Source organism: Nomascus leucogenys, chromosome 4 (assembly GCF_006542625.1).
Source record: "Nomascus leucogenys isolate Asia chromosome 4, Asia_NLE_v1, whole genome shotgun sequence".
NCBI lineage: Eukaryota > Metazoa > Chordata > Mammalia > Primates > Hylobatidae > Nomascus > Nomascus leucogenys.
The window spans coordinates 503,061-530,625 of record NC_044384.1 but is presented as its reverse complement, the minus strand read 5'-3'; the positions used below and the strand labels follow the sequence as shown (position 1 = coordinate 530,625).

General features: G+C 52.8%; 1 protein-coding gene across 4 annotated transcripts in view; it reads left to right on the top strand.

The window, feature by feature from the left end:
• CTDP1 (CTD phosphatase subunit 1) overlaps positions 1-27,565 on the top strand; it is a 68,918-nt gene that overhangs the window by 25,911 nt on the left and 15,442 nt on the right. For 3 of the 4 annotated variants that reach the window (XM_030810235.1, XM_030810238.1, XM_030810237.1), the window contains 7 exons: positions 1,658-1,748; positions 4,257-4,423; positions 5,575-6,615; positions 8,188-8,329; positions 8,480-8,686; positions 16,996-17,158; positions 25,752-25,918. In XM_030810235.1, coding sequence (XP_030666095.1) covers positions 1,658-1,748; positions 4,257-4,423; positions 5,575-6,615; positions 8,188-8,329; positions 8,480-8,686; positions 16,996-17,158; positions 25,752-25,918 — 1,978 coding nt within the window. The remainder of the gene's footprint in view (positions 1-1,657; positions 1,749-4,256; positions 4,424-5,574; positions 6,616-8,187; positions 8,330-8,479; positions 8,687-16,995; positions 17,159-25,751; positions 25,919-27,565) is intronic. The other variant, XM_030810236.1, reaches the window with a different exon arrangement.

Genomic DNA, 27,565 nt, shown 5'->3' with positions numbered 1-27,565 from the left:
GGACCGGCTCACTCTTCTGCAATCCAGTCCCCCTTTTGTTCCATGGCATCTGCACGTGTCATGCCAGATAGAGGTTGTGTGTTAATGTGTTCAGTTTTCTTATAATTTCAGCCTCTTGGGAGAGTAATAATTGTGTTGTATTCATTCCTGTACCTTATATTCCTAGCAAAATTCCAAGTAATGTTAAACTCAGTAAATGTTGAATGAACAAGTACCCTTAAACACGTTATCTAGGTGCCATGGAATACCTATCTCTTGAGTATGTCCAAATTTATGGCTTCAGCCACTTGTATGATGAGTAGCTAAAACATTTCTTTTTGAGGCTTCATAATTAACTGTAGCTTTTTCTCTCCAGAATGTTTTAAATGGCTGGTGAAATTAAATTGATATTGAATTTGATGCCTCCAACGTATTTTACCAATGGAATTAATTACCTGAAAAGCCTGTTTTGTTTTTGTTTAGTACCCCTACTTCTACAAACTAAAATACGTTTACTATATATGCTGTGGTTCTTGTAAATTAGCAAGAGATAACTTATTTTTAAATTTATTTAAAAATATGGGCACTTTACTGTAAATTGAAGACTTTGCAAACTTAGGAAGATAATACAATAGGCTTAAAGTTCAGAAGATAAATTTATAGATCAAAAAACCCAGAATGGAGGTGATCCCAAGAAACCTCTGCCTGATTTGTTGATTGTGACAGTGGTGCTTCCTGAAGCATAGAAGGGGTGTTCTGGCTGATTGTCGACTGTGACAGCTGTGCTCCCTGAAGTGTAGAAGGGATGTTTGCAGATAGCTTGGTTTTACTGTCTTTAAGGAGTCGAAGCCGAGCATCAAGCAGGTGAAGCTCTTTAGAAAATTACTGTTAAAAAATTAAACTAGACTTGTAATTAACGGATGCCATGTAAAGTGCAATTGTCAAATGTAGCCCAAGCCGATTCTTCGCTGTGGAAGCACCTTCTGCACTAGCTGGTCAGGATGGTGTCCCGGGTGTCCTTCCTTCCCAGTCTCCTCTGTCAGGCAGGCTTCCTTGATGTTGCCTAAATTACCAGCGTTAAAACGTGTATGATAGTGAGAAATAACCGGCCTTTCTGTGTATTTCTGCAACACAGCATGTGAGTTTGTATAATTCTACTAAAGTAACTTGGGAGGAGCAAACTTCCTTGATAAGCTTTCCTCCACTAACCATTACAGTGAGAGCGGTGGGCCGCCCGCCTGGGGTTAGGAAAGATCATATCTTAGGTGATGCAGAGTAATTTCAGCTTAGTGTCCAGACTCCGTCACATGAAGAACCACACGCAGAGTGTTTTGAGATCGAAAGATGACTTACCTGTTTTACTTATACCAATGCCTTCCATAATTTTCATATCCATCTGGTTTAGATAGGCACTTCAGTAGGATATTACAAATTTTTCATGTTAATAGAATTATAAACACTTATAAACATGGTTTGTGTTTGAGAAATAAGTTCACCATTAGAGAAAAGAAGCCCTACATGAGCCGTGTCTTACCTCAAAAGGGATAAAGTGTTTGGTGCCAATTCATCATGTTTTGTGTCTGCCACTGTAAAAAAAAAACATTCAAGGCTTCACCATGTGCCGTGTGACCTAAACGTGTCTCAGGTATGTAATCTTTGTCCTGTTTTCTTTTCCAAGGCTTTTTAGACCCCGAGAAGAAGCTTTTTTCTCATCGAATATTATCAAGGGATGAATGCATTGACCCATTTTCTAAAACGGGAAACCTTAGGTATGTACCCAGCCGCGCTCCTCATAAAGACCTCTCGCCGTTCATTTCCCATTTCAAAAATCGCAGCTTGAGATTTAGAGCAGTATTTCTTTTTCTTTTTCTTTTTCTTTTTGAGACGGAGTCTCGCTCTGTGGCCCAGGCTGGAGTGCGGTGGCGCAATCTCGGCTCACTGCAAGCTCTGCTTCCCGAGTTCATGCCATTCTCCTGCCTCAGCCTCGTGAGTAGCTGGGACTACAGGCGCCCGCCACCACGCCCGGCAATTTTTTTTTTTTTTTTTTTTTGTATTTTTAGTACAAACCGTGGTTTCACTGTGTTAGCCAGGATGGTCTCGATCTCCTGACCTCGTGATCCTCCCGCCTCAGTCTCCTAAAGTGTTGGGATTACAGGCGTGAGCCACTGCACCCGGCCTAGAGCAGTATTTCTGTATTGATGTTTTTTAGGAATTTAACGTCCCCTTTCCAGTTTTCCTTGTTAGCCTCAGAGTACTTAGAAAGTTCCTTTCTAACCTGTACTCCCACTGTCTCCCAGGTGCCTTAGCCCTGGTGCTTGTGCAGGGCCCCCAATCCAGGCTCTGCCCCATCCCGACAGCCGTGTCCTGCCCTGAAACTGCCCTTGAGCTGGGCTTTTGTGTCTGTGGAGCCATGGACTGTCATCCTCTCTGCCTCGTCTCTGTCAGATGGCACCGACTCGATGTCAGCCCGCCACCTGACGTTGTGCATCGTTTGCTTAACCAACCCTGGCATATGTGATCATTCTAGTCCCTTTACCTCCAAATTTTCATTCCTATGCGAAGACCTGGCATTGAGATTTGTGGTTGGAGACGCAGGAGGCAAGTGTGCGTCCCCACAGTAGCCAGCTGTGAAGGATTTGGCCCTTTTGCCTCTGAGTATCTAGGGAATGGCCGGGGCTCCTGGGGAACTCAGTGACTGGACTTTCGGGCCCAGAACCCAGGAGGGCAGGCATAGGGACGGGATGGCATCAGGGAGGTGGCAGCCGAAAGGACCCCAGTGGGCAGAGGAATGTTGATAACCCCACCCCACACACAAGCCTCAGCAGCTCTGTGGGGCGGGGCCACTGGTTTAGGGGCAGTTCTTGACATCAGCATCAGCATCTGAGGTTTATAATTTTCTTAGGATCTTGCCTGTGTTAATCCTACTAATAATTTATAAAATCCTAAGTCACTTGACTGTTTTGCCCATATTTTTGCCTTTTGCCATTTCTTCCTTTCCATCAGCTCCAGAGCCCCTTCCTGTCAGCTCCTCTGAGCTTTTTTGACAGGGTGGGCCCCTCCTTGCCCCTCCGCAAAGACTTTTTAATATTCTTTTATATGCTTTGACGTTTCTTGCCCACTGTGTTCGAGGAATTTCCCCATTTCCACCCGAAAGTCTGTCCTTGCTGGTGTAGCACCACGTCAGGCGTGGCTTGTTTTCCCGAGGAACCCTGGCAGTCACAGCCTCAGCTTCAGCCGCTTCCTGGCTCACGGTGGCCACCCTCGTCCCAGTACCTTGGTTTTTACATTTAGGGAGTCCCCACAGACTGTGAGGCCTATGCATGCTAATGTTAACTAAGAAGAGAATCTGAAAGTATTTACTTCAGAAACCTCCTTTTTGCTAGTTAGCGCCAGAGTGAGTAGATTAATCAGGGCAAAAAAGAATGAGAGGTGCTGTTAGTGATGTGTTAGGGGAAGAGTCACCTGAAGGCAGAATGATAGGATCGAATGGGGACACGCCCAGGATAGGCCCTAGTGGTGGGCCCTGTGGTTTGATGGAGGTAGCTGGCGGTCCACTTAGAAATTCTGCATCGGCAATGGGTCTGGTTTTTGTGTTTTTGTTTTTGAGATGGTCTGGCTCGGTTGCCCAGGCTTAAGTGCAGTAGTGCGGTGTCAGCTCACCACAGCCTTGACTTCCTGGGCTCAAGCTATCCTCCCACTTCAGCCTTCTGAGTAGCTGGGACTATGGGTGCACACCACCACACCTGGCTAACTTTTGTATTTTTTTGTAGAGATGGGGTCTTACTATGTTGCCCAGGCTGGTGTCAGACTCCTAGGCTCAAGAGACCCTCCTGCCAAGACCTCCCAAAGTGCTGGAATTACAGGCATTAGCCACACGGCGCCTACCCCGGTCTGTTTTCAGAGTCAGCAAATTCTGGCCTTTAGGCTACCCAGCCTTGTTTGTACATGAAGTTTTATTGGAACATGGCCACGCCCACATGGTCAGAGTTGGGTTTTGTCCCTGTGGCCCGTAATGCCTAAAATAGTGACTCTGGTGCTTTAAGAAACGGTTTGCGAACTCCTGCTTGAAGGAGAATCAGAAACAGTGGAGAAGATGTTACTGAGGTTTAAATGTGACCCAAACAGAAAGGGCTTCGGGGCAGCTGGTGTCCGTTTCTGATTAACCTGCTGTCTGCTGGTTACATGTGGATTAGAGTCTTAAACTGTTACACTTGGCAAGATGAGTGACTACAACTTTTCATTATTATTTTTTGTAAATTATGCATTTTCACTTGTAGAAATCTCTTTCCTTGTGGAGACTCAATGGTTTGCATTATTGATGATCGAGAAGATGTCTGGAAGTTTGCCCCCAATCTGATAACTGTGAAGAAATATGTATACTTCCAAGGTACGGGTGATATGAATGCACCCCCTGGGTCGCGAGAATCTCAGATGAGAAAGAAAGGTGGGTAACCTCCTTCCTGATTCTCTAGAAGAATTTTCATTTGCTTGTTGTTTAGCTCTTCTTATTTCTTATCTCTATTTTGACTGCTATAAATTCAAGATACACTTTGTTTTTTTATTTGTGTTTCAATAGAGATTTTTGGATTTATTTATATAGTACTGAAAAACAGGATATTATGTTGTTTCGATTTGGGCTTTAAAAAAAATGGCCCTCACTTAAGCATTTTCCCAGTTGAATAAAAACAGGATGCTGTTTAACCTAACGCATCTGAATAACTCCTTTCATCCCAGTTTTCCTTAAACACACCCCTGGGTATTGGGCCATGGCGTTCTATAGAGAGAACGAATGTGGGGGCGGTGGCTCTGCGGGGAAGAACGGTTCCCGGTGCGCAGTGGTCAGGCCTAGCACTGGCTGAGGCCCCAGAGAGCAGTGTGGTTTAACCTGTCAGGCAGGCATTCAGCTGATGTCCACCCTACGAAAAATTAAGAGTTTTTTGGTCTTTAGTTTTTTTAAAAATATTTTGAGGCACACACTTACTGCTGTAGTCACTAAAATGGAACTTGGAGGTTAAGACCAGGAGAGGGCGAAACTGGGAGCATTCCCGTAGAAGGTAGAGACTTTCACCAGATGGGTGGGGTCAGCGTGGAGTTGCTGACTTCCTCCAGACCATGGCTTGGGAAACCGTGGCCACGGTGGCACCAGGTCGTCAGGGGCTGACGGCCACGGTGGCGCCAGGTTGTCAGGGGCTGACGGCCACGGTGGCGCCAGGTCTGCAGCCCAGAAACCTCTAGTTGTCCTTACAGGTGGAGGATCCCTCCTCCCCCAAATCCAAAGCTTTTTGAGTGCCCACATGGTGCTTAAAGGAAATACTAATTAGGGTATTTTGGATTTTTCAGATTTGGGATGTTCAGCTGATAAGTATAACGCAGATACTCCAAACTCAGAAAAAAATTCAATATCCAAAACATCCTTGGTCCCACGCACTTCGGGTAAGGGGTGCTCACCCCGTCCAGCTCTTCACAGCAAGGTTGCCAAGGCCTGGTCTAGAGGGTGATGGAGTTCACTGCCATGGAGAAGGGTGCTGCTTTAACTTGGAACATTATTTAATGTTTAATGCTAAATTGCGGTAACTTTTCCTTTTGCATATTTAGTAAATCATTCTTCTCGAGGCACTGAGGTCTCAGAGCAAGCTCCGCCTATGAGAGACCCCGAGGGGGGAACGCAGGCCCCTGGAGAGGAGCCCAGCAATGGCCTGGAGAAGCCTGCACGGGAGCTGAACGGCAGTGAGGCCGCCGCCCCCCGGGACCCGCCCCGCCCCGGGAAGCCGGACGAGAGGGACACCTGGCCCCCTGCCCAGGCCCCCACCAGCAGCCGAGAGCTGGCAGGCGCTCCTGAGCCCCAGGGATCCTGTGTGCAGGGTGGCCAGGTGGCACCGGGACAGCGGCCTGCCCAGGGTGCCACGGGCACTGACCTGGACTTCGACTTATCCAGCGACAGTGAGAGCAGCAGTGAGTCTGAGGGCACAAAGTCCTCCTCCTCCGCCTCTGATGGCGAAAGCGAGGGGAGGAGAGGCCGGCAGAAGCTGAAGGCCACCCCAGAGGGAGCCGGGGCGCTGGCACAGGGCAGTTCCCTGGAGCCGGGGCAGCCTGCAGCACCGAGTCTCCCCGGAGAGGCCGAGCCTGGCGCGCATGCCTCGGACAAGGGACCCGAGCTGGGTGGGCAGGAGGAGGGCGAGCGGGATGGCCTCTGCGGCCTGGGCAACGGCTGTGCCGACAGGAAGGAGGCAGAGACTGAGTCACAGAACAGCGAGCTGTCGGGGGTCACCGCGGGCGAGTCCCTGGACCAGAGCGTGGAGGAGGAGGAGGAGGAGGACACGGACGAGGATGACCACCTCATCTACCTGGAGGAGATCCTGGTCCGTGTGCACACCGACTACTACGCCAAGTACGACCGCTACCTCAGCAAGGAGATCGAGGAGGCGCCGGACATCCGCAAGATCGTGCCGGAGCTCAAGAGCAAGGTGCTGGCAGACGTGGCCATAATTTTCAGTGGGCTACACCCGACAAACTTCCCAATAGAGAAGACGCGGGAGCATTACCACGCCACGGCGCTGGGAGCGAAGATCCTCACTCGGCTGGTGCTGAGCCCCGACGCCCCTGACAGGGCCACGCACCTGATTGCCGCGCGGGCTGGTGAGTGCTGCCTCCCTCTGCCCTGGGCGTGGTCAGCCCCACGGGCTCCTTGCAGGCACTCCTTAGAGTTGGCATTGCTGTTTATCTCACTCAATTTTCAGAAACATTTCCCAGAATCACCATCTTTTAAGAATAGATCATGACATTGGGTGAAATTCGAGTTTGGGCACGTTCATGCTTTCGGACCGCAGTCATCGCGCACACCGTTTGGTGGTGGGAGTTACTCGTGTGCGGTGTAGAAAGTTCAGCCTTCTCCCTGGAGTGAGCCATGGCCGGGTTGGAGAACAGGAAATCAGCGATAGGGGCGTAGTGGAGAAACTCGAGGCAAGAACAGGAGGCGGGGCCCTCAGTTCGCAGGTAAAAGGTTGACAAACCCTCTGAGTTAGAAAACTAAATGCAAAGTTTCAGCTGAAACGCTCACAGAAGGACACGATGTGGCTGGGAGAGCGGAGGACAGGCCTGCTGTCCCCCGACGGTGAAATCTGTCCCAGACGGGGCAGGCTGCTCTGACATGTTGAAACTTCCGCCAAATAAAACAGAACCTTTCAGCAATAGGTGAATCTTGAAGGAAAGACTTACACCCCGGTGCTTAAAAAACCCAAATTCCTCGTTATTCTAGTTATTCTGTGAAAATGCTCCCATAAGCACCTGGATTTTCCCTCAATGAAGATTGCCTGAACCACTTCAGGTTCTGCTTCTCCAATCGCGCTTCGTGTCCTGGTGGCGTTTCCTGAGAGGGCTTCTCAATGCGTGGCCCTGCCTCTAGGGCTCAGGGTAGCCTTGTGGGGTGAGCTCATCCCTGTCCACGCAAGCTCCCTGACAGCAGGTGTGGTCTTATTTGAGGCCATGGCTCTAGCACGTATCATGTGGTGTTGGACACGCATGTGCTCAGTAAAGCATTTGAATCGAGGGTAAATGGAAGGTTCCATCTCAGTGTGAAATAGCCGGGTGCTAGCTGCAGGACAGAGGCGGGCTTTCCGTGGAGCCTAGCGACACCCTTGATCCCAGGAGAAAGCCAAGCCCTGGCCTCCCGTGGGCTGTCAGACCCTTCTCTCCTGAACCCACGTGGAGCCGGGCCAGGCCGGGGTCCTCCTTAGCCCCTCAGGTGCCCGTCTGCCCTGTCCCGTGAGTGCCCAAGCTGCTGACCCTTCTGAGCATGGAGCTGGGCCAGGCCAGGGTCCTCCTTGGCCCCTCAGGTGCCCGTCTGCCCTGCCTCATGAGTGCCCAGCTTCTGACCCTTCTCTCGCTTTCCTTCCTTCCGCCCGAATTGTGCTCTCGTTTCCTTTTTGCTTCTGTGTTCGTGGGCTCACTGTTGAGGGGCTTTCCTGAACACATGCTAAGAGAGGTCCTCCCGCTGCTCACGTCACCCGCTGTGCCCGGCTCCCCGTCTGAGATCCACCCCGTCCCACTATGGCTGCTTATCCCTGGCCTGGGAGATGGGAACCTGCAGTGGGCAGCCCTGGTGGGGTGCAGCTGGGTGAGGGCCCTGAGCCCTGGAGGGGTGCAGCCGGATGTGGGTCCTGAGCCTCCAGTGCTGGCTGGGACAGTCTCACGCAGCCAGGTCTCCCGCAGGCACAGAGAAGGTGCTGCAGGCGCAGGAGTGCGGACACCTGCACGTGGTCAACCCTGACTGGCTGTGGAGCTGCCTGGAGCGCTGGGACAAGGTGGAGGAGCAGCTCTTCCCGCTCAGGGACGATCACACCAAGGCACAGAGGTGGGTCCTCGCTGCGCCCAGCACGTCCCTGCCAGGTGTTCCCTTCCCGGACAGCTGTTGGTTCACGCACCTGGGCAGCGTCCACTGGGTGTCTCTGCCCCGCGTCACCGGGACGCCCCACTCATGGCCCTTGTTCTCTTCCTCCGACAGGGAGAACAGCCCCACGGCCTTTCCCGACCGGGAGGGTGTGCCCCTCACCGCCTTGTTCCACCCGATGCCGGTTCTTCCCAAGGCCCAGCCTGGCCCCGAGGTTCGGATCTACGACTCCAACACAGGGAAGCTCATCAGGACGGGTGCCCGGGGGCCCCCAGCGCCCCCCAGCTCCCTACCCATCCGCCAGGAGCCCTCTTCCTTCAGGTACATGGCGGCCCAGCCACTGCCCCCAGCTAGTGAGGGCTCTTCAAGCTTGCTGCTCCAGTCTATTGGGGGGATGGCGCCAGTTGCCTGAAGTGAGGGCGGGTAGAGGCTGCAGGCAGTGACCCCTGCTTCCACCTCGTGGGAACGCCGCCCCCGCCTGCACTCTCAGGTCCTTTTGTTTTTCTCTCCTGTCTTGGGTCCCAAAACTGAAACAAAACCCCCACGATCAGCCTCTCAGATGTTGTCCAGGCACCTGCATGTGCACACCTGTGGCCGCCCCGCAGAGCACTCGGTCCTGGGAACACTCAGCAGAGAACGGGTAGAGCGGGGCTGGTTCTGAGCCCCCCGCCCCCCTCGCCTTGCCGTCTGCTCTCCGCCGGCTCCACGTTTGCTGCTCTGCCAACCCCGGGCTGCCCTCTTCGTTTCCACACAGAGCAGATGCAGGGGTGGTGGCAGTGGCGGTTGGTAAACAGCACCGTGAGGAACGGAAGCTTGCTTGGACTGGAAGGCGTTGGTAGCCGGGATCTGTGCTGCCCTGGAGAGGAGAGAGTGCAGGCCCTGAGGGATGCTTCCTGAGCACGTGGCCTCTGTGCCTGTTTGCCCGTGTGGACCCGAGATCAGCCCTCAGCCTAAGGTTGTGGCCCCTGCAGACCCCATGTAAATGGCTGTGGGACATTCTTGGAGATTTAAGTGAGGAGTCTTTGTTTGTACCGTGGTGCTTGAAATTCAACCAAAAGTTTAACTCGATTAAACTTGACCCAGGCGAGGAGCACCCACCAAGACCTGGTGTGCGTTTGCCCCTGGAAGCCCTCTGACAGGTCACAACACCTCAGATCCTGCAACGGGTACAGAATGCAGGCTGCTAGAGGGAGACGGGCGCTCACGGTTAATGGGGAGATGGAGAGGTACAGCTTGATGTCCTTTTTGAGCCTTTGCAGGATCCAGCACTGTCCCTGCGTGGGGACGCTGAGGCCTGGAGTGCACGGCCCTTCCAAGTCAGGAGCAGGGGTGGCCAGAGCGTGGCCTTTGCACAGTGGGTGGCAGCTCCCGAGGCTGGGTGGACAGGTGAGGAGGCCCCGCCAGGCACCACGGCAAAGCCGAGTCAGCTTTCGGGAGAGGCCACTCCCTCTGGAAACACACTCTGGTTCCTCCCTGGTTTTCTGTTTCATAGATTGTGTTTTGTCTTTTATGATTCTGGAGAGCAGCGGGTGCCCCTCTCGGCTGATTTCACAGCCCTTGAGGTCATGGTGGGGAATGTTGCTAACAGGAGGAGTTGGGTCGGGTGACTGGGAGGTGGGCAGGTGCAGGGTGGCTGTGGGCAGCTGGGCCGGTGCTGGTGGCCTCCTGTGCAGCAGCCTGGCAACGCTCTGGGACCTGGGGGATGGGGGGTTTGGGATGAATCTGAGGTCCTCCATTCTGATGACAGGGAAGAGGATCCCTAGCCACAGAGATGATGTCATCCCTGATGGATAGGAAGCCGTCCTGGTGATGTCACCTCCCGTTAGGAAGGCGTCCTGGTGACGCTGTCACCTCCCATCGTGTTCTGGTGACGATGTCATCTCTTGTCGTTAAGAAGGCGTCGCGTGGTGATGTCGTTTCTGGTCTTTAGAAAGGCTTCCTGTTGCGGGCTGATTGGGTTTTTAATATGAGGTGTCTTTCCAACACTGCTTCTCTAGCTCTTTGAGGCCGGCAGGTGCCTGCAGTTCAGTTTGTTTCTGACGCTGACGTCCCACAGTTGGCATCAGGCCTTGAGTCTAGGGGCCCAGTCCCACCAGACTGCCCTCATCTTGGACCCCCAGGCCACGTCACCGTCCAGCTTGGCCACAGTGTTGGGGGTCCCCACACACAGACTTGTGCAGTTTTGATAATCTGCTGAATCGGCTCATGAAACTCTGGAAAACATTTCATTCAGCAATACCAGTTTATTTTAAAGGCTCAAGAACAGCCAAATGAGGGGGTGCCTGGGGCAGGGTCCGGAAGGGCCCTGAGCATGGTACGTGCCCCCTGGAAGCTCTGCGTCCTTCCATCTGTGGCAAAGGCATAGCTGATCCCACCCGCTGCCCACTTGCTCCTGCGAAGCCTCCTACCCTGGAGCCGCTCAGGCCCAGCCCACGGCCACCCTCACCACTGCGGTGTTCCCAGGGACTGGGAACAGGCCTCTTTCCGTAACACCAGGGCTTTGTCCTTTGGTGGTACTCTTACTTCTTCATTTGACTTAATTCCAACTCTCCAGCCAGTTGACAAAGCTCCGGGACCCTTATGAGAACAGCGTGGTGAAGCCTGGCCTGTGGGATTGCTGTGGGCCAGTCAATCAGGGAACGGGCCAGCACCACCTAGAGCAGAATGATGCGGAGACCCCACCTCTAGGAAGTCAGGGTCTGTTCTGTGCTGTGATTCTAATCAGTAGAAGCGCGATGGCAGGACAGATACGTGCATTGAAGTGATACTGCTGAGTTTTGGTTTCCAAATTATGTGATAATTTAAAGCAGCCACACAATCAGTACTGTGAACAGCACCTGTTCTTTAGATGCTGCTTTTCATACTGTTGAATAAAATGTGCAGGGGGGTGGCTTGCACTGCAGTCCCAGTGCTTTGGGAGGTGGACCCGCAAGGATCTCGAGCTCAGGAGTTCAAGGCTGCAGTGAGCTGTGATCGTGCCCCCGCGCTTCATCCTGGGCCACAGGGTGAGAGCCTGTCTCAAAAAAAAAAAATTTTTTTTAATAATTGAAAATAAAATCACAAACCTTTGACTTATTTTTTCTTCGGTATTTTTATTTATTTATTTTTTTGAGACGGAATCTTGCTCCATCGCCCAGGCTGGAGTGCAGTGGTGCAGTCTTGGCTCACTGCAACCTCCGCCTCCCAGGTTCAAGCAATTCTCATGCCTCAGCCTCTTGAGCAGCTGGAATTATAGGCACATGCCGCCACGTCCAACTAATTTGTGTATTTTTAGTAGAGATGGGGTTTCACCATGTTGCCCAGGTTGGTCTCAAGCTCCTGTCATTGTCTTAACCTACATAAAGTGGTTAAAGATTAGATACAAAACTGGTTTTTTAATAATTCAGCCTTGTTTGAAGTGAGCTAGGAATTTCTAAGATCAATGAGAAAAAAATAATTATCTGAAAACAGACTTGCAGATGGTAAGCTGGATTTGAATAAAGTCAAACACTTTTACTTGAATGACACTAATAATATGGCAGCCGGTAACTGTGTATGTGTTCTGAAATGTGTATAATTTACGTGAACAGCAGCAGTTCAGTTTCGAATGGCACGTCGTAAACAACTGTTCAGCTGTGCCTTTCGTGACGAAGATGCACACTGGGCTGTAATACATTTGAATTAGCTGACTTTTGATGAGATTTTCCTCTGTTTTTAATCTGAAAGTGTAATCTGCACCAGAATATCAATATTACTTCATTTAATACCAGCTCATTTATACGAAAGGATGTTAATGTGATTTGTTAGGTTGCGATAATCGTCAGTTTGGTGGCGGGAAGCAGCGTTGTTGTGGCTGCGGCAGCTGGCCACCTGGCCTGCATGATTGCAGGCTGGACGCACCTTTGTCATGTTAAGGAAATGTCTCTCCCTTCGCTTGTATGAGTTCTCCTAAAATGAGCCTGGGTTCTGCTTTTTGATACTTTTCAAAATTGATGAAACGACCTATTTATATGAGAAAAAAGGAATCCCTGTTTGAATGTCCCCCTCCCCAGGCTAGACGTAGTGCTGGAAGTCTGAGGAAACAGGACCAGCCGGCAGGAGTTCTGAGGGGCCTTCGTGCTGCAGTGGGGACCTGGGCCTGTGTGGACTGGCCACGCCTCTGCTCACACCCTACCTTTTCTCTGCAGGCCTCCATCTTGGAGGAACAGTAGAGTGTTTTCTTCTGGTTTAATCCAAGAGTCCCCTCTGCTTGTCTGAGTTCACGTGGCGCCTGCCCAGTCCCCTGCACTAAATAGAACTGTGTCCGCAATGCCACTCCACGTGTGGACGCCTGGTGCCTGCGGGACCACTCCGCCTGTATAGACGGGTCCAGCGTGGTCTCCTGCAGCCACCGTCACACCCTTGGAACAGCACTGGTGCCCTGCAGCCTGGTTCCCCCGTGGCACCCCGTCTCACGGTGGGTCCCACGCCTGAGTAGCCCCAGGCCTCATCTGTCACAGGCATCGGTCACCCAGTTCCCCCGTGGCACCCCATCTCACAGTGGGTCCCACGCCCGAGTGGCCCCAGGCCTCATGTGTTGTGTGCATTGGTTGTGCTGCTGTGGAGGTGGCCCCGACTCCCCACCATCCTGAGAGTGGCGGTTCCTCATTCTGTTCCCGGAACCCAGTGCAGACCCCATTGTGACAGGACGCTTGGCGGTGAGGGCAGTTGGCCCTTCGTGCCTGGACTGGTCCTCATCTAAGGCTTTGAACATTGTACGTTTTTTTGTTTTTCAGCCTCCTCATTTCTTACCTTCCTTCTGCTTGCTTTGGGATTATTTCTTATGACTTGTTTTGACAGTCAAGTGTGGTCTAGAGAACTCAAGCGGAGTCTCTGGTGCTTGCCCGGATTCCTGCTTCCGTCCTCACGGGAGCTTCCCTCGGGGTCCCTTCCCTCCCGACCTGCCCTGCGGTGTCCATCATGCTCTCGGGGCAGGCCCAGGCCCTCTCCAGTCCCTCCCTCGCTGGGGGACGTTTTCATGGGACAAGACTCTGGGTTGATCTTCCTTTTTCTCAGGGCCTGAAAAACATCCAGCTTCCTTCTGGGCTCCGTGGTTCTGATGAGTGATCTTCTGTCTTTGACCGTTTTCCTGTAGGTAAGCTGCGTTTTCTCTTTCACTGCCTTCAAGGTTTTTCTCCGTCTTTAGTTGAGGTTTGACGACGAGGTGTCCTGGTGTAGATTTGGAGGGTTTACCTTGTTTATGTTTGATTCTGCTTTTTGAGTTGGAAGGTTTATGTCTTTTGACGTCTTTGGGACATTTCCAGCCATTGCTTTTCAGGGCCATCTCTGCCATGCTGGGACGGCAGGGACACGGATGCTGAGGCTTTTTGTATCTCGTGCGTCCCTAAGCTGTGTTCTTTTTCCTGTTCACCTCATTTTCTCTTGTCCAAGTTGGGTGATTTCCGTTAGATTTTCGGGTTCACAGCCTTCTTCTGTCTCCTTCATTTGCTGCTAGGCTGTCCATGACATTTTTTGGTTTTAGTTTTTATTTTTTGTTTATAAAATGTCTGTATCTTCTATTTCTTTGCCAACCCTTTTTGTGTTTTTCAGTTGTTTCAAGCATATTTGCAATTGCCTGTTGAAGCATTTTTATCGTGGATGCTATAAAATCGTTGTGAATTTTAGCATCTCTGCCCTCTCAGCTTGGCTTCTGTTGGTTGTCCTTTTCTCCATAGTTTGAGATCTTCCTGGTTCTTGCTGTGACAAGTGACATTGGATTGAAACCTGGACCTTTTCACATCATGTTAGAAGACTCTGGATCTTATTTAAACCTTCTCCCATCACTGATTTTTTTTTTTGGACCATGCTCCAGCAGCAGGAGTGGAGGCCCCCGAGTTCCTGCCATTTGGGATAGGAGTCCAGTTCCCCACACGGCCTCTTTTTGATGCCTGAGAGTGGGGGATGGAGGTGACGCCGTTGCTGGTGGATGGCGGTGGGGGATGGAGGTGACGCCGTTGCTGGTGGATGGCAGTGGGGGATGGAGGTGATGACGCCATTGCTGGTGGACGGCAGTGGGGTATGGGGGTGACGCCGTTGCTGGTGGATGGCGGTGGGGGATGGAGGTGACACCATTGCTGGTGGACAGCAGTGGGGTATGGGGGTGACGCCATTGCTGGTGGACAGCGGTGGGGTATGGGGGTGACGCCGTTGCTGGTGGACGGCTGTGGGGGTGGGGTGACGCCGTTGCTGGTAGACGGCTGTGGGGGTGGGGTGACGCCGTTGCTGGTGGACGGCTGTGGGGGTGGGGTGACGCCGTTGCTGGTGGACGGCTGTGGGGGTGGGGTGACGCCGTTGCTGGTGGACGGCTGTGGGGGTGGGGTGACGCCATTGCTGGTGGACGGCTGTGGGGGTGGGGTGACGCCATTGCTGGTGGATGGCTGTGGGGGTGGGGTGACGCCGTTGCTGGTGGACGCTGTGGGGGTGGGGTGACGCCGTTGCTGGTGGAGGCTGTGGGGGTGGGGTGACGCCGTTGCTGGTGGATGGCTATGGGGGTGGGGTGACGCCGTTGCTGGTGGATGGCTGTGGGGGTGGGGTGACGCCGTTGCTGGTGGACGGCTGTGGGGATGGGGGTGATACTGTTGCTGTGGCAGTCCTGGCTCCCCACGTCATCATTGCTGGCACCATGGGAGGAGTGTCTGCATCTCCAGTGGGGGCTGGTGAGAATCCTGAGCCTCCTGCATGGGTGGGTGGGGCCTCATTGCTGCCAGTGGGGTTGGATGTCAGGCTCCCCGCAGGCTCCTCCATGGCCTTCTCTGAGACCCCAGAGGTGGGGTGTTTGGCTGGAGTAGAGCAGTTATCACAGGTTTTTAACATTTAGTTGAAACATTTAATTCAGTTTAAAATAACAGTGCAGTTGGCCCTTTGAACAACACTGCTTTGAACTGCGTGTGTCCAGTTATACGTACATGGGTGTTTCAGCCAAATGCAGATGGGAAGCGTGGCGTTTGCGGGATGGGATGCGTGGCGTTTGTGGCGTTCGCGGTGTTCACGGGATGGGAAGCGTGGCGTTCGCGGGATGGGAAGCGTGGCATTCGTGGTGTTCGCGGGATGGGAAGCGTGGCGTTCGCGGGATGGGATGCGTGGCGTTTGTGGCGTTCGCGGTGTTCGCGGGATGGGAAGCGTGGCGTTCGCGGGATGGGATGCGTGGCGTTCGCGGTGTTCACGGGATGGGAAGCTTGGCGTTCGCGGGATGGGAAGCGTGGCGTTTGTGGCGTCCGTGGGAGGGGAAGCGCATGTTCACAGAGGGCCGCCAAGAAGAGTGGACTTTGACAAGGCTTGGAAAGTCCTGAATTCCAAACAGCGCAGATCAGCACTTTCAGATTACTGGGCAGAAAATCTTCTCTCCATTAGTAAATAGCCTAACACGGTTGTGTCTTTTTAGTTTTGTGACTTTGACTTAGTGCCTGTTTTCCTTCACCAGGATGGGTTTTATCCCTTCGTCCTCGTGCCTGTCCCGAGCGAGCTGGTATCTGGGACGCACGCTCAGTGCCTCCTGGTCTCGTCCTTTGGTCATCCAGGGAGGAACCAGCAGCTAGAAACAGCCACCTCTCAGGAGGGCAGCACCACCCCTTTCCCAGAGGCTTGCCTTAAATTCCAGCAGTCAGAGGCATGCATCAGAATATATTAATAAGATTGACACATCCAGATCGAGAAAGATGTGTACAGAGAAGAGAAACCATTTCAAACGGAGCTGTGGTTTTAACATAGCAGAAAGATCCTTGAAACAGAAGATTGGCCCTTTCTAGTTGATTTATTACATTAATATTTAACTATACAAGCACAAGATTTACCTTTTTCTGTTTTTTGTGAATTTTTTTTTTTTAAGATGGAGTTTTGCACCGTTGCCCAGGCTGGAGTGCAGTGGTGCAATCTCGGCTCACTGCAACCTCTGCCTCCCAGGTTCGAGTGACTCTCCTGCCTCAGCCTCCTGAGTAGCTGGGATTACAGGCGTGCACCACCACACCGGGCTAATTTTTGTATTTTTAGTAGAGATGGGGTTTAGCCATGTTGGCCAGGCTGGTCTCGAACTCCTCACCTGAAGTGATCGACCCGCCTCGGCCTCCCAAAGTGCTGGCTTTACAAGTGTGAGCCACCGCGCCGACCTGTGAAAGGATTTTAATTTTAGCCTACTGATGTCTGTTTTGTCACTTTGCCGTTTTTTGTGTCTGTTTTCGTAGCCTGGAGATGTTGCATTTTCTTGTTTTGTGTTTTGCCGTTTAGCTCTCCAGACCCTATTTTGAGGGTGAATGACATGTCCTGGGGGTTCCCAGAACACGGTTCATCTCCCGTCTCTCTTTGCCCTTTATTCTAAGATGCCAGAGCCCGGCAGATGCTCTCTGCCCCACGGGGGTTTTGTGGATAAAAGAAGGTGGGTGTTATTTTTCCACAGGACAGTCAGAAACATGTTTTGCCACTCAACCTGGCTCAATTAGCAAATTCTGATCTATTAAACTCTGAAAAGCGTATTGGCGAAACATCACGTTTTTTCATACGTGTTCCCTGTTGGGGTGTGTGAGTGTTTATCTGGTCCGAGAGCCAGGAGTCTGATTCAGTGCGGAAAAGTGCAATTCAAACTGACCTTCCTCATGTGGGACCTGTGAAATTCCTTTCAGAGCGGTTCCGCCACCCCAGCCGCAGATGTTTGGCGAAGAGCTGCCTGACGCTCAGGACGGAGAGCAGCCTGGCCCTTCTAGAAGAAAGCGACAGCCCAGTATGTCTGAGACAATGCCGCTGTACACTCTTTGTAAGGAGGATTTAGAGAGTATGGACAAAGAGGTGAGCCAACCACACGCCCTGGTGCCCACGCCGGCGCTCGTGCTGGGGCCGCAGAGCTATGGTGTGCGGGTGGATTGCTGAGCTGTGCACGTGGAGGCAGGGCTAGAATTCTGCACTTGCGTAGTCGTGTCTAGTTTGGGACTAGCACTTGTGTTTTTCATGCAACTTCCTATTCAAGGAGACCTAGAACAGCATTAAGCAGTGTGTCCGGCATGAGAACACGTCGAAGTTGTGGCTTAGGATTCGTGCCTGCGTCTTCACCAGGACCGACGCCGCCCAGCCCCTCCGGCTCTCCTGGCCCACCCCAGGACATGGGATAGGGTCTGGAGGCACTCATGGTCGTGATGAGGGGTGATCCTGGAGCCGGTCAACACACTCTGCCCGACGCCAACCGGCTCCCGTTGAGAAACACTGGAGGGCTGTGTGTCCATTGCACATGGGCCTTAAACACACACACACAGAGTGACTGGTGATTCTCACAGCTCTCGTTATCACAGCGCGAAAGAGCTTTAGGCAGCATCGGTGGAGTTGGGGTCTCCTCAGCCAGGTCCTGCTTGGCTCCCGTGTCCTGTGCCCCTTGGCCCGTGTGCTTCTCCTCTTGCATCCCAGGCCGCCCCCGATAGAAGGTTCCACAACAGTCAGGATGTTAGGGATGGGCGATCTGCGCAGCACCGTCCTTCGGAGACTGTTCTTTAGGAGAACTGTCCTGGGAAACCACATCCCGTGTCCTCCTGCAAGGTGCCCTCATGGGTGGCGCCTGTGTGGGGTCCTCGCCCGCAGCCGGTCAGGGCACAAGCCGTACCCTTCCCTCAGGTCTTCGTGTTCCCACCAGAGCCCGTCCTCCCTGCCCGCCTGGCACCGCTGTCCTCTGGAGAGAGCCGCCATTCTGTTTGCATCCAGAAGGCAGCAGAAGTTTCTTGAGGAAAACAGCTCCTGTTTATTTTCAACAGTAGCAGAAAAATGCAGATAGTTCTATTCAGGACAGACTCGTCTCAGTAACTCAGGTTATCACCTTTAGACGCCCGTTTATCTTGTGAGGATCAGGCCCTTTTTTCAGGTGTGCTGAATTTCTCTGCCATTTTTCTGTCTTTTTGAACATTAGCTGTTTTTTGTTTCACAAAAATGTTTTGTCTAAAAAAATTTTTTCTCAGCCACTACCTGTAAGCCCAGACCACTTTATTTAAGATTCCAGAAGGTTCTGTATAAGAAACAGCCACCTGCCTAGGACCAGGGGTGGGAGGAGAGGAGGGAGGGACGCTGCCTCTTCCTGCCTGGAAGCTGCTAACACGTCCCATCTCCCTCTTGGTTTCCTGGTCGGGCGTGGAGGACTCAGGGTCTGTTCCCCACCCAGTCCTGTTTCAGGCAGTGGTGACAACTGGTTCTTAGTCATTCGATATCAAAGGGGGTTGAATTCTCAGTGGGAGACAGATGTCTTGAACGCACTCAGCAGCTTTCAGCCACCCCAAAACCTAATCCTTTCTCAGAAATAAAAAGCGATCGTAAACCCCCAGATGTAGCTCTTCGGGAACAAATGGTATTGAAAGCGGAAGGCTGCAGCCGTGGATTGTTCTGTGCATGGGAGAGAGGCCAGAGGGTTTTATGTTCGTGAATATTTAAAGCCTCCTTGATTCTCTGTGAGTCCTGGGCCCTTGAGACAATCAGCGCCTGCAGGCAGGAGAAGGGGTCAGAGGAGCCCCAGAGCCAAGGACCTGAGGCCTCTAGAAGCTGGAAGATGTGAGGAAGGGATTCTCCCGGTGGACACCTGGATTTTGGTCCCGTGAGGCTCGTATTGGACTTCTGACCTGCACAGCTGTGAGGTCGTGAATTTGGATCTTTTGAGCCATGGCGCATGGTTATTACAGCAGCCTCAGGAAGCTCCTTGTGGCCTGGCCCTGGCCTGACAGCCTCGTCTCACATCTGTCTCTCTTCCACTGCCTGTGCTTGGGGCAGATGAGGCAGCTGCACCCCAGATAAGCCTATCTCTCGGGCCCGTTGCCTGCACCCCACCGTGGGCCTGTGAGATGGACTAGGTACCTGCCCGTGGTGCTGCCTGGAGGCTGCCATGGCCCCTCTTCATCCTGGGGATACATGGGGTGGGGCTGCCACTCCTTTTGGGGCACAGACGATGGGGAGTCAAGGGGATCTGGAATCAGGGTCAAGTGCAGCCTGTCGGGGGACCATTGAGTGAGGGGTGTCGAGACCTCTGGCCATTTCCGGCACGTCAGTGTATTAGATGGGCGTCGGCTGCTCCAGTGGTAGAGGAAGGGTCTCCATGTTGACAGAGGAGAGGCAAAGCTGCTGACCCAAGAGTAGCCCCTGCCATGGGGGATGCTGCTCCCACCCACACTGACAAGGGCTTCCCCGCCCCTCCTGTGAGGAGCAGCTTTGAGAACTCACGCCCCGTCAGTGCTGTGGGAATGCGTGCCCAGTTCCTTGAGACCCAGTAGGCATCTGGATTTCTCCTTGGGTTTAAACCACGGAGGCTTCTAGAGCTAGCAGACCACTCACTTGATGTCACTGCTTTCAAAGAAAACCGGTCCCCTGTGTAGCACGTGCTTCTGACCTCCACGTCCAGAACGTGCCTAAGCAGTGTCAGGCATGGTGTCAGTAAGCGTTCACCTGCAACGGCTTCGAAGAAACCTGAAAGCCATGAAAATTAATGTAGTTTTATCTTAACCGTTTTTAAATTCTGCATTTAATATACGTGGAAGCCAAGAAATGTGATGACTCCGATAAAATGCCTCAAGAACAGAGGCCGGGTGTGGGGCCACCATCACCAGGAGTGCTCCCAAAATCACGTGGGATATAAGAACTCACTAACATCAGGAGTGCTGCCAAAATCACGAGACGTAAGAACTCACCAACGTCAGGACTGCTCCCAAAATCACATAGACGTGAGAACTTGCTGACACCAGGAGTGCTCCCAAATCACGTGAGACTTGAAACTCGCTAACATCAAGAGTGCTCCGAAATCACGTGAGACTTGAGAACTCGCTAACATCAGGAGTGCTGCCAAAGTCACTTGAGATGTAAGAACTCACATCAGGAGTGATCCCAAAATCACGAGACGTAAGAGCTCGCTGTCATCAGAAGTGCTCCCCAAATCACGTGGGACTTGAGAACTCGCTAACATCAGGAGTGCTCCCCAAATCACAAGACGTAAGAACTCGCTATCATCAGGAGAGCTCCCAAAATCACGAGATGTAAGAACTCTGTCCACTGTCACCGGGAGTGCTCACAAAATCACGTGATACGTAAGAACTCACACCAGGAGTGTTTCCAAAATCACGTGAGACATAAGAACTCGCTGTCACCAGGAGTGCTTCCAAAATCACGAGACGTAAGAACTCGCTAACATCAGGAGTGCTCCCAAAATCACTTAAGACATGAGAACTCACTAACATCAGGAGTGCTCCCAAAATCACTTGAGACATGAGAACTCACTGTCACCAGGAGTGCTCCCAAAATCACAGGAGACGTGAGAACTCGCCCACATGGATTTTTCTTCTGAAGGTGACTCTAAAGCATGCACCCTCACACAGTCCCTGAGTCTCCTCATGGTGGGTGTGGCCGGAGCACTGTGCCCGGTGACTGTGTGTGAATAGCACTCAGTCCTCACACTGCAGCCTCAGCACAGGACGAATGTGTGTTGTGTGTATGGATCCTCACACTGCAGCCTCAGCACAGGACAAGTGTGCGTTTGGCGTGAGCGGCCTCGCGCTGCGGCCTCGGCACAGGATGAGTGTGCGTTTGGCGTGTGTGGATCCTTGCGCTGCGGCCTCAGCACAGGACGAGTGTGCGTTTGGTGTGTGTGGACCTCCCGCTGCAGTGTCAGCACAGTACAAGTATGGATTTGGCATATGTGATGACTGCCCAGGCCACATGAAACAATTACATGGCACGCCTGGCTACCAAAAACAGGTTGAAGGCAACATGTGAAAAGTTTCAAGCTGTCATAAAAAGTTAAAACTTTGCAGATTCTTATTGCTCATAAAATATGCATGAAATGTGCATGGACGTAGAGCCTCAAAATGGTCCAACCTGGAGTGTGCTCTTATGCAGTGTCCAAGCTGCTTCTCTGCAGTTGGCACCGGTGAACACAGTGGTGCTGCATCCCAGCCCAGGGCTCTGTGCTCCTCTCTAACACCCAAAACTGCTCCCACCTGTCCTTCAAGACCCCTCTCAGCTGCTACCTTCCCACAGATGTGCTCTTACCACCCCTCCGACCCCCCGAGAAAGGAAGCAAAAGGTGTTGGACACAAACGAGGACTGCGGATGGCAGCCACACTTTTCTCTACACATGGACGCGGCCATCAGTGTCTTTCAGCAAACGACTGCGGACGGCGGCCACACTCATCTCTACACATGGACACAGCCATGTGTGTCTTTCAGCCAACGAGGAACGCAGATGGCCACACTCGTCTCTACACATGGACGCAGCCGTGCGTGTCTTTCAGCAAACGAGTAACGCAGATGGCTGCCACACTCATCTCTACACATGGACGCAGCCATGCGTGTCTTTCAGCATATGAGGAACGCAGACAGCGGCCACACTCGTCTCTACACATGGATGCATGCATGCGTGTTTAAGGAACACAGACAGCGGCCACACTCGTCTCTACACATGGATGCAGCCGTGCATGTCTTTCAGCATATGAGGAACGCAGACGGCGGCCACACACCTCTCTACACATGGACGCAGCCATGCGTGTCTTCCAGTATTTTTTCGAGGCCAGTCTCTTTTGGGAATCCATGATATGAATGTTAAACGTCTGGTCCTGTCCAGAGGCCCTTGAGGTGCCACTCCTTTTCTTGCTGTGCTTCTGACGAGGCCGTTTCTGCAGCTCCACTCCTAATGTCTGTGGAGTCTTGGAGCCTAAACATGTTAGCGAAGCTGTGTTTGTTGAACTCGACATTTGTTCAGGAAGTGCTGGGCACCTGTTACCGTGGAAGGCCTTCTCCCAGAGTTTCCAAATTCGGCAATTTCTGAATGCCTTGAGTTTGTTTTCCAAGTTTGGGTTTGCTTTTTTTGTTTGGTTTTTTTTTTTTTTTTTGAGACAGAATTTCACTCTTGTTGCCCAGGCTGGAGTGCAGTGGTGCAATCTCAGCTCACTGGAACCTCTGCCTTCTAGGTTCAAGCGATTCTCCTGCCTCAGCCTCCCAAGTAACTGGGATTACAGGCATGCGCCACCACGCCCAGCTAATTTTGTATTTTTAGTAAAGACAGGGTTTCTCCATGTTGGTCAGGCTAGTCTCGAACTCCTGACCTCAGGTGATCTGCCCGCCTCAGCCTCCCAAAGTGCTGGGATTACAGGCTTGAGCCACCGTGCCCAGCTGTTTTTTGGGTTTTTTTTACACGTTGTTAAAGGTCCTCTTTAGTTGAAGTTTTCTGTTCATAAAAGCATCTTTGCAGTTGGCATTATTTCACTTAAAAATTCATTCCACATTATAGTTTTTCAGGCAAATTTCGATGTCACGTTTAATAGAGGTTTGTTCCTTGAGACTTGAGCTTAGAGTGCATGTCGTTGGCCAGTTGGATGGTGGCCTTTTCACAGGAGGTGCCACGTCTTGTCATCTGCTGAAGCCTACGTGTTTCTGCGCAAACGCCCGCCTGTCTCAGCCAGCTCACAGAGACTCACACTCACGTGTCGGTCCCCCTGCAGGTTCTTGTGTGATCATGGAACTACGGGGAAGGGAAGGTGCTGGAACCAGGGCTGGGAGGTCACCGGAGGGTTGAGGAGGGGCCCGTCCCCTGCACACCCCTGTGGGAAAGCCTGCTGGGCCCCAAAGCCAGCATCTGCTACCCGTTCAGCTGCGTTACCCCGTTTCTGCCTGTTCTGCTGGGCGCCAAAGCCAGCATCCACTGCCCCTCCGGCTGCATTACCCCGTTTCTGCCTGTTCTGCTTCTCGTGCTCAGGGTGCTTTCCTGACCTTGCTCTGTGTCTCTTCTCGTTTCCCGTCCTCTCTTTCGAAGCCGTCCCTCCTCACTCCAGGGCAGAGCTGGGGAGAGTTTTATTCTGTAATCTGGGGTCGTGCAAGGAGGTTGGTAGAAACATTTCATTTCCGTGCGTTGACAGGATACAGTAGCATCTGGGGTTATCTGTATTTGCCCTTTGGTAGAAATTCCAACACTTAGGTATGAATTCATTCGTGTTTTTTCTTTTTACATCCTTGTAAATTTTCCTTAAGATTAAAAAAAATTATGTTAGCATGTTTTAAGTAAAGTAAATACAAACGACCGTCAACTTTACGATGGTTCGCTTAACAATTTTCTAACTTTACCGTGATGTGCAAGTGACGTGTGTTTGGTAGAAACCACACTTCAAATTAGAAGTCTTGACTCAGAATTCTGTAGAACAGCTTGTTCCAAGTCAGCCTTGCGCTGGACAACTTTGCCAGCGATGGGGTCATGTCTGAGTGTGGAAGGCGGCTGGGCCAGGTGTGCTGACACGTTTTCAGCCTGTGATGGGCTCATCTGGACGTGACCCCATCCTGAGTCCAGGAGCCTCTGTAGTGAAGAAAACTGTTTTTCAAAAAGTGAAGTCACCTTTTTTGTAAAAACAAGCCCAGGAAAGGTAGGTATCATTCCCACACCAATACATTTACACGAGTCAGGCCGAAAGAGGGGGGAGGAGCATGGTGTAGACGAGGTCAGGTTTTAATGTGAATGTGTGCTCACATTTCTGGCTTGGCTGTGCAAAGCGTGCCTCCAGATCTTCCAGATAGCAGCACAGGGACACGTGCCAGGCTGCCCTGCCTCACCAGCGTTGGCACAGACATCTGAGGCCCTCCCAGGTGGGGCGCTAGTGAGGGTCCCTCGGGGTCCCTGGGCTGCCGTGCTGGACGGCCCGCCGGCCCTTGGCTGTCAAATGTAAAATAACAGATTTTAACAGGCTTTTTTTTTCTCTCTTGACAAGGTATGATGCCATGTTAAAGGCCCTAAGTATTTCAAAATAGAATTTAGAGAATTATTCCCATAGGAGATTTGCCATCCAAACAGTAAATTCAGTGATGTAAGCGTTCTGCTGAAGTGTGAACATCAGTAACCTCTTCGAGTAACCAGATGCTCTTATTAAATACCATTTCATGCCAGCGTCCCTGTCCCTGGTAACGTGTTACTTTTAGAGATCATTATAATGACCTGATGATAAAGCCACTGCCTTAACTCATTAACCATTGGTTAAAATGTTTCTGCCTTTTAATGATTCAGCCAGGGCACATGTGCTGTGACTCGCTGGACACGTGGCGAGATGAGTTTGAAATTGCAGAGTGGACAGGGTGGATGAGTCGGCCTCGATGCGGGCTCGGGAGCTGAACCGTGATTTCTGATCAAAGCGGCCTCACACTGACTGGACTCGGCCTCGACTGCTGCGAACCGCACCCATCTCGCCCGTCTCAGGACTTGTGCTCTGTCCTCTGTGGCCGTTTCTCGTACCTGCTGCGGGGGTAGGGTTGGGTCGGCGTCGGTGAATGCACCGCGAGGCCCCAGCCAGGCGTGCACCCCCAGATCCCTCCTGGGAAACAGCCTGCGCTGGGGGACTGTGGTCAGGCCGCCCCGCCTCACCTGCCTGTCTCGGGGACCACGGGACTGTGCCGTCACACACAGACGCCCTCAACATGGGAGAGCTGTGAGCAGGGCTGTGAGCAGGGCTGTGCTCTCGGGATGGGAGCCCCCGAGAGAGCTGCCCGCCAATACCCCTCCGACGTGATCCGTGCTGGACATAAAGTACTCTCCCCTCCGCTAGTCGTCGGCCGAGCGGGCCCCTCGCTCCTGGGTGCAAGTTCTTTCTGCACGTCCTTCTCCCATCTCCGTGCAGTTCAGGAGAGGAGGCGAGAGCTTGAGCTCACCTCCCCCGGCACTGGGCTCAGCCTCTCCCGCTGCCACGTCGAGGCACTGATGGTACCCACTTCCCGCCTGCTGAGGTTCGGGGAGGCTGAGGTTTGGATATGGTACTCCCATCACCTGCTCGCTTGCCTGCCGCCTCTGTTCCCACTCCCGTCCGCGTCACACGTGTCAGGCGTGGGGCCGGCCGAGCTTACCCCAGGTGTTCAGGAGTCGCCCTCTCTGCACGTTTCCCACATTGGAGGCGTGCCCAGAGCGAGCGGGTGGACATCTTAGCGAGCATCCCTGTGGCGCAGCCACGTCTCCACCCCCAGGTGGCTGCTCTCCTCCCAGATCCCAGGATGGGAAGGACTGGGGCGCCTCCCCAAAAGCCCTGCCACTCAGGAATTGTGCTGTGAATCTCATTGATCTTGAAAATTTCAAGCAAATATGCTGATTATTCACCATAAAATCCAACAGTGCACTAGGAATAAAGTCCTGTTCACATAAGGGACAGAAGGAATTTAAACCCAGTCTTTGCCTGCGAACCGACTGTCTGGGTTTGCTCTGTGGGTTTCCAAGTGTCTTTTGCCCGGGGCTTTGTTAAGGATTGGTTGAGTTTCAAGCCCCAGGGCTCAGGTAGAAAGCAGAGTGCCACCTCCAGCCCCCACGCTGCTGCACTCAGAGCCCTGGACTCTGCCGGGAGAAGCCTGTTGCTGGGGGACGGGGCCCGGGAAGGAGGTCTGTCACTGACTCTTGGCTGTTTGTCAGGTGGACGACATCCTCGGAGAAGGCAGTGACGACAGCGACAGCGAGAAGAGGAGGCCTGAGGAGCAGGAGGAGGAGCCCCAGCCCCGGAAGCCAGGGACCCGCAGGGAGCAGACGCTCGGGGCACCGGCGTCCAGCGAGAGGAGCGCAGCAGGCGGCCAGGGGCCCAGGTGAGTGCGGGGTCTGAGGGGGGAAGGGCCTGACGCGGGCTCCCGGAGGTGACTCTGCCGTCGGTGGGCCGCCTGCCTGCATCTCGTTCTTCACGCCCTCCCCCATTCTGTGTGTGACACCAGCAGCTTCCAAACTCAGCAGCCCCTGGTGGTGGCCACTTGGTTGTCTCCATGCTGACTCCATGTCATCTTACATGTGCACAGGCGTGTGTGGGGTCTGCACGTGTGCACAGGAGTGTGTGTGAGGTGTCTACACATGTTTGCAGGCGTGTGTGAGGGTCTGCATGTGCACACAGGCATGTGTAGGGTCTGCACGTGTGCACAGGCGTATGGGGATCTGCACGTGTGGGCAGGCGTGTGTGGGGTCTGCACGTGTGCACAGGAGTGTATGGGGGTCTGTACGTGTGCACAGGCGTGTGTGAGGTGTCTACACGCGCACAGGCGTGTGTGGGGGTCTGCACATGTGCACGCAGGCATGTACGGGGTCTGTATGTGTGCACAGGCGTGTGCAGGGTCTGCACGTGGCACTGCTGGTCAGGAGCCAGCATCCTGCATGTCAAGGGTGGTGCCTGATGTGGGTCCCCCGCCGGCGACAGTGGTCCCCGCCTCTGGTGTTTGGTCTGTCGGTGGGAAGAGCCGAGTACCGTGGTTTGCTTTCACTTCCTTCGCCGTGAATGAGGCCTGTTTTGGGGCATTTGGCCGCAGCAGCACACTCTGAACGCTGCTCACCTGCTCCTTGTGACTGGTCAGTGTTTTCTGCATTGCCGTGAAAGGTTATCTTTTTGTCACCTTTAACTTTGATGACATTTCTGCCATGCAGAGATGTTACTGTTGTGCAGATCTTACAGCTGCTTGGTTCTGAATCTTGTCCGAGAATCTTAACCTTATGTCTTTTCCTTGGATGCTTTTATGTTTGACTTTTTCTACATATGAATCTTAGTAAATTAAGAATTACTTTTTAGTAAGGGGGGGATTTAGCTTTTTCCCAGATGATTAGCTCATGGTCCCGTCGCAGTTTCTGACATCATCTTTCCCCACTAACCAGCTTTGTTCTCTGGCTCTGTGTGCCTCTGTCGAATGGTGGGGAGGAGCCGGTTTGCTTTGAGAGCCATCTTTTCTCAGGTTGGTCGATGAACATGCATGAAACCCGGGGTGCGGAGAGGTCCCCGTCCCACGTCCCCACGCATGTCCTTGCGTGAAAGGCACCCACCTCGCTGCCCGGTTCTGGGTGGTGGGGGAGACCTGCCGTGCCCTTAGCAGGCATTTTGGGTGCCGTCTCTTGATTCTTAGTGTTCAACATACAGACTGCGTCTCTTCTTGCCTCCGCCCTGCCAATATCAACACGCCAGGATTTGGGGGTGTGGAATGACGCGGTGTTTCCTATGACCGTAAATTGCTTTTACCAAATAGAATAGGACACGGTGATGCTGTTCCCTTTCTTAAACATCTGTTTTACCTGGATTTGATAATTACCTCACTTTTGTTAGCTTTCTTCCTTTTTGCCTGTTTCCGAATCCCTGGCTGCCTCTCCACTCCACTCCCCCAGCCTCCCCCCAGGTCCCCGCCTCCCCCCGCCCACCCTGCTCACCGCCCCTGGGAGTTGCCTTCCCCACTCTCTGGGGTGTTCTCTGTCTGCATTTTGGTGGA